This window comes from Adiantum capillus-veneris, chromosome 14 (assembly GCF_014529385.1).
Source record: "Adiantum capillus-veneris isolate H3 chromosome 14, ASM1452938v2, whole genome shotgun sequence".
Lineage (NCBI taxonomy): Eukaryota > Viridiplantae > Streptophyta > Polypodiopsida > Polypodiales > Pteridaceae > Adiantum > Adiantum capillus-veneris.
Genome location: NC_140944.1, coordinates 83,375,733 through 83,387,364, shown reverse-complemented (window position 1 = coordinate 83,387,364; position 11,632 = coordinate 83,375,733). Strand labels below are relative to the sequence as shown.

General features: G+C 41.4%; 1 protein-coding gene across 4 annotated transcripts; it reads right to left on the bottom strand.

Moving 5' to 3' along the window:
* Nucleotides 1-7,454: 7,454 nt before the first annotated feature.
* Nucleotides 7,455-11,235, bottom strand: LOC147442685 (uncharacterized). 4 transcript variants are annotated; one of them, XM_086528780.1, is made up of 10 exons: nucleotides 10,970-11,235; nucleotides 10,715-10,834; nucleotides 10,573-10,636; nucleotides 9,990-10,372; nucleotides 9,422-9,834; nucleotides 9,184-9,300; nucleotides 8,963-9,081; nucleotides 8,281-8,875; nucleotides 8,011-8,205; nucleotides 7,455-7,918 (listed from the first exon to the last, which is right to left on the bottom strand). In XM_086528780.1, the coding sequence occupies exons 3-9, from the start codon at nucleotides 10,614-10,616 to the stop codon at nucleotides 8,035-8,037; spliced, it is 1,842 nt and encodes a 613-aa protein (XP_086384906.1). In that variant the 5' UTR covers nucleotides 10,617-10,636; nucleotides 10,715-10,834; nucleotides 10,970-11,235; the 3' UTR covers nucleotides 7,455-7,918; nucleotides 8,011-8,034. The 4 variants fall into 4 exon arrangements, with proteins under 4 accessions (XP_086384906.1, XP_086384907.1, XP_086384905.1 ...); XM_086528781.1 differs by having other exon boundaries at nucleotides 10,715-10,800; XM_086528779.1 differs by lacking the exon at nucleotides 10,715-10,834.
* Nucleotides 11,236-11,632: the final 397 nt, after the last annotated feature.

Genomic DNA, 11,632 nt, shown 5'->3' with positions numbered 1-11,632 from the left:
ATATGCCCCGCATAGGGAGGAGCATGGGATTCATACATGAATTTCTTACAAAGGGAGTGGGTAGCACATAGCCTATTGCCATGGAGAAGATAACCATCCTGCAAGGTGAATGGTTCTTCTTTCTTCCCCAATGCAAGGGCCGACATTATGTATGTAAAGTTGGGGTCAATAGCATACTCAACTATCATAGAAGATAGATCATTGTGAGTTGCTAGAGACACTGCATTAACTCTTGGTCGTCGTGAAAGTGCATCAGCCACTTGATTATGCTTACCAGCAATGTGAGCAATATGAAAACAAAATTGCGAAAGATAACTTTTCCACCTCATTTGTTCGTCGAAAAGCTTGGTTTGCGTCATGAAATACTTGAGACTTTGGTGACATTCTATTTGCAAAATAAATGGAGTCCCCAGTAGATGGTGTATCCATATGTCTAGGGCATGTAGAACAACTAAAAGCTCTTTTTTGTATATGCCCAAGACTCGTTCATCGGCATTGAGCCTTCGGCTCTCATATGCTATGGCATGCGCTTCTTGAAGCAAAATTTCTCCAAGGCAATCACCACACAAGCATCACATTGGACCTCAAACGGCTTTGAGAGATCCGGATATGAAGCGTCTATAGTATGCACACATACCAATAAAGCTTCTTAGCTCATACAAACTCTTTGGATTAGGCCATGCTTTTATTACCTCCAACTTTGATGGATCCATACGGATACCATCTTGAGAGATAATATAACCTAAGTATTGAATCTCTTGAAGGAAAAATTCACTCTTCTTTTGATTGATAAAAAGCTTGCTCTCCCTCAAAGCTTGAAAAATCACCTGGAGATGTTGCTTGTGCTCCTCCAAAAACTTGAAGTAGATGATGATATCATCAAAGAACTCCATTGAATTTGCCGTAGGGTCTAAATATTTTCTCCATTAAATGATTGAATATGGCCGTTGCATTAGTCAAGCCAAAAGGCATGACTAGATATTCATAAATACCAAATGTTGTACGAAATGCGGTCTTTATGATATCTTCATTCACTATCGTTATTTGATGATAGCCACTTTTCAGGTCAGTCCTACTGAAGTAGTTCAAACCTTGTAGCTTATCAAGCAAATCTTCTTCCCTTGGTTCAGGAAATCTTTTTTTAATAGTGATATGGTTTATCACTTGATAGTCCATACACATGCGGTATGTACCATCTTTCTTTTGCACTAAAAGGACTGGAGAACAAAAGGGAGAGGAGCTAGGCCTCACCATCCCTTTGTCTACCAGATCTTGTACTTGCCTCATGATCTCCTCTTGTTGAGCTTGGGAAACTCGATAAGGAGGCTTGTTAGGCGGTGAGCTTCCTGGTAGGAGCTCAATTCGATGGTCATCATCCCCTCGTTTTGGAGGTAAGTCCATAGAGATATCATTGATAAACACATCTTGGAATCTATTCAGAAAATTAGACAATTCTAATTCTTGTTGGTTCCTAACATTTTGCTTTGTTAAAAAATTAGCATCAAACAAAAATCATGTATGCAAAAACTAAGTTTTTCATTGACTTATCAAAAGCAGGTGAATTTACAAGTGGTATAGTACGACCGAACTCATTAGCATCTATATACATGCTCTTTTTCCTATAGGTGAAGTAGATTCTCATTTCAAGGAACTTCATATTGGCAGCCATGTGGTTGTACCATGGTGCCCCTAAGATAACATCGTGGTATTGGGGAGAAGAGATAAAAAAGTCTTCTTTATCGATGTAGCTTTAGACATGAAGCCTCAACTTCCCAATCAAGGGAGTAACGGAGGCTTGTTGTCCCTTGAAAGCTCCATCGGCAGTTACAGTATCTCCCATCTCAAAATCTTGAATGCCCAACTTAGTGGCCAACTTTGTTGATATGAAGTTGTGAGTAGAGCCAGGTTCAAACAAGATGAAGGCATCACGCTCCCTTACCTTTCCCCAAGCATAGGAGAGAGGTGATCCTTTGCAATGAGAATCCTCTTTTGGAGCTTTGACCGTGGAAGCTCTAGGAGTCTCATTGTGGGTATCTCTTTTAGGGTAAGAATGATAGCCATGTCCTTGCTCCCTACGCTTAAAACATTTATGGTCCTTATGAAATCTTCTAGGAGAGAGTTTATTTTTACCTTTGGAAACTCTCTTCTCCTTGGACCGATTGTTGTTGTTGTTGTTGTTGGAATTGGGAAGAGTTTTGGGCATTGTTTTTTTCCTTTGCATCATTTTTGTCTTTGCTTTCCATGGGCTTGGCATTCCTTTTAGCCCCTTGTTGGAAATTGATGCACGAAGCAACCATAATGTGGTGGATTACTTCGGTGATAGAACCATGCCGTTGAGAGTTGACATACTCTTCAACTAATCCCGCACAGAATTGTTGCTTTTGCTCGGCAAAGTCTATCTTTTGAAAGATAGTAGCCTTGAGATGTAAATCTAAAAACTTGTCCACATATTTGTGGATAGACTCATTGGAGAGAAACTTCAGTCTCCGCCATTCGGTAAGCACTTTGTCCTTTGCATCACTTGCAAGTAATTGCTTCATGATGGAAACTCGAAGATTTTTCCATGTCTTTGGGGCCTCATCGTTGCCACAAAGGCTAGCCCACCTTTGACCAGCAGATTTTTGGAAGTGCATAGCTACATGGCGTAGCTTAGAGGACTTCATGAAACCCTCGTCTCCAAAGGCCGCATCAAATTGCCGGATGAAGGCCAATACTTTGTCAGTAGCACCAAAGGTGCCATCATAGGTGAGAAAAGAGATACTCTTTTCTCCCTCTTTGAATTTCTTGAGCTTTTGGGACCTTCTCCACGCTGGGCAGATTTTGCGATGTCCTCTCCTCTTGTATTCTCTAGGAGAATATCCACTGCATTCGTCGAAAGAGGAGGAAGGTGAAGAAGAAGGAGAAGAGGGTGACAATTTTCTTGCATTTTTCTTCCTTTGTTTCCTCTCTTCCCTTTCTGAGCGACGAGGAGAAGGACTATGGATTGACCATTTCCTCTTAGGAGGATTTGGCGACTGTTTAGACCGCCGTCTTCGTGGAGCCACATCCTCAGAGGAACTTAGGGATTCTCTTCTTTCTCGTTCTTTGGATTCCTCCTCTCTTATGGGAGAGAGTCTTCTTGTTGGAGTCTCATCAAGAGGCCTCCTAAGCTCTCTCTCCTCTTGGAGAGGAAGGAAAATCCCATAAGCACGAAGTTGTTGATGCGTAACTTCGGCTTGCAAAGCAGGGTTGCCCATAGCTTGCTCTAACCTATTAACAAGGTAATTAACAAACATGGGGGCATCATCATTAGCACCTTCATGTGCAAAATCAAAGTTATTAATGTTCATTCTACTCTCTCGGTTATTGTCAACCATGCCAATTAACCTTATATATAGATTACTTTGTGCTTTGGTACCCTCAAAAACCTTAGTCGCTACTCTTCTTTATCTTTGAAAATTAGTTCTCAAGCAGCCACACCTGTGGTTTAGAGTCTGTTGAATGCAAATACTAGTGGAGAGGGTCTAATATTGTTGGGTTGATTATGGTTTTTGTTGAGCTTGCTCGTAGCTCAATAATGGTTAAGCCAAAGGCAAGGCCCGAAGACTCCCTTATTAAGATTACAGTTCCCAACGGTGTACCTCGAACTAAGTCCTTCTCAACCAAGATAATAGATCCTTGTTCCACTTACCCTATTGCAATGAACAGGTCCAACCTTTCATGGACAACTTAAGGACCTCTCTTCTTAAGCAAGAAAAGAGAAACAAATAGCTCTGATGCCAATGTAACGGAAATGGCCTATGAACTTTGAGAATAACTGAATTAAGAGAATTAGAGTAAGCATTTTTATGAGACTACTTTGAGAACAAAGAGGGTGAATTTATTTAGCGATAGCAACATAACCATTATACTTAATTAACTTGGCATGAACAATACTTTTGCAAGAGAGAGTATTCTATAGAGAACATGACAACTGTTGAGGATCGAATTTATATGGAGCCAATCTTCCCTCCAATAGGCTTTTGTATTACAGATTCTCCCATCAGAAGAGACTTGGTACGATACAATCTTTGTGTTCCTTGTGACCTAGGTGATGCAATGAAGATGGAAAGCTTCATGCACAACGAGCATAATATAAACTGTTAAAAGCATTAACTATCCCTGGCCTCAGTCTCAAGGCCTCAAACACCTTCGAAGGTGGAGAGAGCTAGCGAGGAAGGACGGTAGAGAAAAGGAAGAAGAACTAACGGATGAGAGAGATAGTTCCTCACTTATCATCAATCTTCTTGCATAGCATAGCATAATAGCATAATAATGATGATGAAGAAGATGGCAAGCTTAAGCATTGAAGCATGGATCTTGGTTGGATTTGCATTCCATAGCCAAGAGTGTCGGTGTAGGCTCTCAAATTCTTAACAAGCTTGGAGAAGGAGATGGAGCTCTTGCACTTTGCACCTCACACAATGAGTGTGTGTGTGTGTGTGTGTGTGTGTGTGTGTGTGTGTGTGTGGGAGAGTATACCCCACAAGCTAGTCCCTAGCTTCCTTGGTTGACTCCCCCTTGAGCTCATGCTGTAAGTTGATTGGACCCCTTCAAACCTAGCCAATCACATGCGTATCACGCAACCATGCTAGCCTTGGGACAAGTGTACCCTTTCCCCTTTGAGAGAGAGGACTTGATAAATGTATAACTAATTAATTAAATTAGCTAAATTATCATTGGATCCCTTGAGAGGCCAACCAATATGCTTTAGGCACCTTATTAGGGTAACATGGAGAGGAACTTGACATGTGTCCATGTTGCTTCTTTAGACAAGGCTTGACTTGTGTGAGGGTGCGGGGTTCTCTCTCATGCTCCTACAAGGAGGGCTCGCACCCCCATGAGTAGGGATACTTGTTGAATTTTGGAACACCTTGAGCCCCTCAAGCACATTAGTCATGGAGCACCTGAGCACCTTAGTCAGCAAGCACGACAAGCACCTCAAGCTTGGGAAGGTCAAAGGACTTTTAACACTAACCTTTGGAGGTCTTTAATGAAGCTAACCATAAGGTCTTTAAGCTCCATTAGCTAGACTCACTCTTTGACAAATCATCTCTCATTTGGACCCCTTTAACCTTGGCCCCATGTTGAGATAGATCCATAAGCACATGTCTATATTCTAACCCTTGTTCCTGTTTATTTTCCCACATTAAATGATCAGTTTAATATGAGAAAGTCATTTGGGTTGGTTAGATATCAGATTTTATGACAATAGGTAATTTTTTCTTCGCAAAGACAATTTATATATGCAATAATATATTTTAGAAACTATAAACCATGATAAGAGTGGCTGCCAAACCCATTGCTACATATAAAACCTAATTATACAATTACTTCCATTTAAACATTTTTGTTATAATGCAATGATAATTTTAGGTTTGGTTGACATAATTACATGGATAAAAAGAGACCTATAACACACATCTATATTTGATTGAACGTTTTTCTTGTTTTATGGATGTAGATGTGGACCTACCTTTTGTTTTTCTTGATTGTAGAGATGCATGTGAGGACCTACCTTTTGTGCTTTTTGCTTGGATATTTTTGCTTCATACTATATTAGCATGTCTTCTACTATATTAGCCATATGTAAATGAAATTTTATTTTTCCCTTTTTTGTACAAACATTTAACAGCATTATGATTTTGTGCAAAGTTGTACCTTGTCTTCAGTTGGTTGTTTTTTTAAGATGTTGATTTTTCAATTTGTGTTCAAGTTATCCAATATATGACACACGTTTGTAGACATAAGGCCCCATTGGTTTTTCCAAGCATATCCAAGGCTCTAACTCATGGGCGCTTAGTCAAATGATGGTCTACCTTTCTCACTAACATAGGACCAATCCTCTGATGGGATTCATACACATAGTAATTGTCTCCTCAAGTAGAATTGAAGGGTTATTGACATAATTTCTACTATGGAGAGGACCTTATGGACTTGTTTTTCTCAATTGTCTTCATTTGGTAATGAAAGAGCTCTTTCCAAAGGCTACTAAATCAAGACATTTGGCCGCATGAGCTTGCTATGTGAATTTCTTTTTTGGTTGCAAATTTTTCTTATATAGGTATAAAAGATTCGTATCTTATTCGCTATCAAAGCATTAAACTGTAACTATACAATGTTCATGGAAACATTGTAAATTTCTTATTCCTGAAGTATGTTTGAGCTATTTGCATCCACCCTACCTCTTTGAGAACTCTATTTTACTCTTTATTCAATCTACATATTTGGAGCATTAACAACATGTAGGGTTTTCCCTCATGAAAAATGACTTCCCTCGCTTGCTCTTTCCCGGTTTGTCTTAAATCTTCTACCCTATTCTAAAAATATGCAATTTGAAGCTCTTCTCGATGTATGGAGAGGTGTCATACATTAACTAAGAATCCCTTTCAAACTTACGATGGTAATCAAATTGGAACGGGATGGTTGGTCGAAGGAAGAAGCAACATCGAAAGTCCGAGTTCATGAGCCAACCACACCAACAATGAGTGAGCAAAGTATGAGCAATACTCACTTGTTTTATCACTTATTCACATGTTGAACTTCTCGTATTGCTCTCAAAACATTGTAAGCATGGTTTTTGAGTAATTTTGAATCCATTTCGATCCCATAAAATAAACCTGGTGCCTTAACTAAAATCCCATAGCATAATGGATATTTCTTGAGCTTTTGACTCTGAAAATGCCAACTCAATGTCATTTTCTTAGCAAAGTTCATCAAAACCAAATCCTTGCAGCTTGTTAGTGTTTTCTGACTCTTCTACACTTTACTCTATAGCACACTTATGGTCAAATATGGACTCTCTCTCTCTAATCACTCGACTCCCCTTATATTTGCATTTAATCACCCATAATTTAATTTACTTGCCAAGAAAAGAATTTGGTAGCATCCTGGCAAAGCATCGAATGTTGTGTATGAAGATGATACTTGATTTGCATGTGTAGTTCTGCCAATGTTTGTGTGACGAAGCTTGGCAAACAATGAGCCACTTTTGGGTTTGGGGGGGGGGGGGGGGGGGGGGTGGTATAGCCTCAAGTAAAAAATCGTTAATCAAACAATAGGCATACCAATTTAGTGAAACACAACCCACATTTTTGCAAATAGTTCCAAACAGGTCCTTGATGCATTACCTCCATTTTCTGCAGTTACTCATACCAAAGTGCCAAGACACTACTAAAGAGCTCCCCGCAACCCCTGAGTGAACAAGCTACAATGTGCAAAGCATCCACTTAATTATAAATTATCTGGAAAAATCTTGTTTTTCATAAATAGTAATCAACAATATCAAAGGTAAACATTCCAAGGCAAGACATACAAAGATCAACTCCCGCCTCACTAAATGTGACAAGCAACCCGATCGACACCTTAATAAACACAAGAAACCTTCTCCACGCCTCAATGAACACCTGCATCCTGACACAATACATGACAAGCACTCAGATTAAGACCTGCTTCGATGCCATAGATAGGACTTCAAACTTCTCAATAATGTACAAACACTTCAGTGAAGAGCCAATGATGCTCTGCATTTGACCTCCAAAAACATTAATTTAAGCTTCACTTAAAGGCATCAAGCCAAACACTCCTGAAGGGCTCTTTGAGCTTGCAATGACCCGAACTACAGAAGTCATTCCAGCTTCCACATCAGGAAAGCACCAAACTTCAGGAAGCCACCACAGCCTAGAGAACAAATCAAAAACCTTTTGCCAGGGGAGCCGGTATCAAAATAGTGTTGCTTGTTACTACTCCACCAGTTCTATCCTACGACTGATGCTGCCCTGCCAGCACTCAGTAATTAATAGAAGCCTCAAATAGTCCTAGACATTGGCCCAGGCCTCCAATCCTTCCACAAAACTGTGTTAGAGAATAGTGAGCCATCAAGAGCAGGTTCAGCGATCACCTGCCATATAAGAAAAAACCAAGCAAACATCAAGCACTTCCTTTAAAGTCATCAGCACTGACCATGTAGATCTGCAAGCCTGAAATCCTTACCATCAGAACAACTCAGCCACTCTGCTACTTTTTCTTTTCCGTACCGGATGCATTTTCCGCAGACATCAGAGATGACAATGAGCTTAGCTTTGCTGGCTTATCATCTTTCTCATCTGTGTTTGCCAGATCCTGTACCAAAATGGCCTCAACTTCATGCAGTTCAAGATCCTCCTGATCACCATCAGCATACTTAACCTGAAACAATTGTGTTCAACTATTAGTGGTTCACCCAATAAACAGAATGATTAGTAGACTACATCGAACTCATACCTTGTAAAACTGGTTCTTCTTGTCAAACTTCACCACTACCCCATCGTACAATCTGCCATCAAAGTCCTTCTTGACTTGTTTTCCCACAAGATCGGTGTCGTCTACTGCCTCAGTAACTGTCTTCTTAGACCTCTTACTCCTCTCTATACTAGTTTCCCCCTTAGCTGCTTTTCTTTTGACCCCCGACGACTTCATTACCCTCTTTGAACTAGAGTTCTCTGCACCTGCTTTGTCCTTACCTTTATTCGCAGATTTAGGAGACTGCATGTTTAGACTTCTGGACACTCTACCACTCTTCCTTTCCTTCGACAAGCCACCTTTCGTACTCTTTGGTGTGAGTGTCCCTGCTTTCCCCTTTCCTTTCCCTTCCTTAACTTCAGAAATTGCAGGTGTCTTAAAAGCTGAAGAATTTAAAGCTCTCTTTATTAACTTTCCTGGGCTCTTCGCCCTTTTAGAAGCACTGGATTTCTTTGCACTTTTAGAACCCTTCGCTTTGGTTCCCGGGGTTTTAGGGGATTTAGCAGCACTCTTTGACCCACTTCTTGATTTCTTTGCTGTTGATTCAGAACCTACTTTCTTTGGTTTCTTTGTCGTTCTAAACAAAGCACATTCATATAAAGAGTGAGTTGATAACACAAAACCTCAATGCTATTACCTGGAAAGAAAGAGTAAGTGCCCATACTTTTGAGGAGACCCGTCTGCATCTCCCTCTGCACGAGGTCTTTTTTTCCTTGCAGATGCTAAAATTTCCTTGACTTCCGAAAGTTCCAGGTCTTCGTCATCACCATCCTCATAAATAACCTAGTGTAGTAGATGATCAGACATTGGGAACGTCGGGAAAGGTCCAACTTCTAGTCAAACAAACTACATTGGACACGGGCTACTAAGGCACAGGTTACTCACTTTGAACCATTTCGTTTCAGGATCAAAATCAATCACCTCACCCTGGAAATTTTTTCTTCCAAACTTCTTCACCACTTTCTGACCTTTCATCGCTGAAATCTCTTCATCCGTAACTTCCTGGAACAAACTGGACATAGTTAGGAAAGTAACAACAGTATTCCTTTCGCAAAGCTCGGGGATGAGAAAATGGTTTCAAGGCATGTGCTCAACAAATTGCCATTCATCATTCTGCACTCACATGGCTTCCACCATCCGGCTTGCTCTTCTGTGGAGTGTCACCATCAGCAGCGATATCCACCATTTCCGCGGCATTCGTTGCATCTGGCACCTTAACTTCTCCACCATCAGAAGTTGGTACAGCAGCCAATCCATCATCCACCGATGCAGGAAAATCGGCAGCAGCTCCCTCAGATGTCACTTCAGTTGCCTCCGTGACAGACAACTTATGAACAGCTGTCGACACAACAGTCACATTTGATATCACAGCCACTGACGCTTCAGCATCGTGCACACCTGAAGGCTCAGATGTCACTTCAGCTACATTCACTTCAATGACTGTAGCATCCACAGCTACATCTGGAGCCATATACATATCTGACATGGGAGCCTGATGAAATCCATCTATCTGAATGTCTGTAACTTGAAAGCTATCTGCCCAACAATCAATAAGCGCGGATTGCATGACATTAAGATAATAAGAGAAGCTCAACTACAAATATGAATTCTGAAACAAAAGGAACTGACGAGAAAAACACTAAACAACGTAACAAACAAAACAAGGCACACTAAGGTAAGATCATACTGACCAAGAGCATTACCTGGACCTCCAGCTAGATTTGCAGCTGTTACCATATCATTTTCCAGTATCACCATGTCATCAAACGCCTCATCCTGGTCACCAACCTGGTTAATGTCATGCTCTGAATTCTCTCCTACCCCAACTGAGTCAAAGGGCTGAAAGTCTATATCAGGGGCATTGTTCAGGTCAGACGTTGCAGGAGGGAAGCTAAATGCAGTGGTTGGAGCGGCACTTGAGTCAACACCAACATTCTTTGCCACATCATCATTAACATGCACATCGGATGAATCAACAGGAGGGGGGACTGTGAAATCCTCTTGGGCTGGTATTTGGCTTGAAGGCGGGGCCAAAATGTCTTTAAGTTCAGGATTATAGACTTTATCGGTTTCTCTACAATGAGAACAGAAAGACGTGAGAAATTTACCTGGTGCCAACTAAAAGATTCAAGCATACAACCCCAAATTGAAGAAAGAATCTGTCAAGCTTCAACCATCGCTAACTGATAATAAGAGGTAGATTCCAGCTTGACATATGAATGAGAATTCTTTCCTTGAAAAAACACTCCCTAACTGCAGACCAAAAAGGCTTACTTAGTCACGCCAAAAGTGTCAAGGCCATGGCTGTGAACCTCCATTATTGACTTCAAACCTTCAACTGCAAGTTAAGAAGAAAATGCGTCAAAATAAAGCACCCAAGACCTCATAAAAGCCTCAAAGAAGGGCACCAAACCACCATAAATTTCGTCTTCTTTGCCCTGCTGAAGAAAGCAGAAGAAAAGGTACAGGGAAACGCTCTCCCTCCCACCACCTTTATGTAGTCTTACAGCAAAAAAATGCTCTCAGAAGAATGCTCCTGCCAAGAAACGCACAGCGTGGTCTTCTTGTAGCTTTCCAGGACACAGAAAAGCCATGACCGGTATACTTGAAGTGACCTAGTTGTTTAAGAATGAAAATGGAAGGGAGAAAGGGAGTAAGGGCTGGGGAGTACCTGCGAAAATTGTCTGCTGCAGTGACTCCTTTCAGCGAGCAGAAGGTGGAGATCCGGAGAGGAACTGAGGACAGGGAATCCGAGGCCCGCCGCTGTGTGTGTGTGGGCGCGTGAGTATGTAAGTGTCCGTGTGTTGTGTATGTCTATAGGTGTGTTGAATGTGTGTACGTGTGTGTGTATGTGTGTCTGTGTGTTGGGGAAGAAAGAGGGTTAAAAGAGCCGAGAGTTGAAATGTTACTTCGGGAGATGAGGAAAGGCAATGGAAGGGTGCTTCCCCCATTTGCCCGTTTGGAGTCTGGACTCTTCAAATTATCGAATTAGGAAGCCTTAAACCTTTGTAGCCTTGGCTTTCACAACCTTTGTAGACTCGACTTTACAACCAAGGCTATAGTGGCTCAGTGTATATCTATCTATACTATTATACAAGGGCTCCGGAGGGATTCCGCCCCCTCTCTTGAACACGTGTCGACTCCTCCTTGTTCCAGCCACCTCCGACAATGTGGCATGTAGCTCAGGGCACTCAACACGGGCGTGCAGAGAGAGAGGGGGGGGGGGGGAGGCGGCTGGCAATACTAGTGATATTTATGTACCTAAGGCAATGGAAACCCCAAAAAAGTTTGTTTTACACAACAATGGGTTTGGTTATTATGCACTTAATCTAGT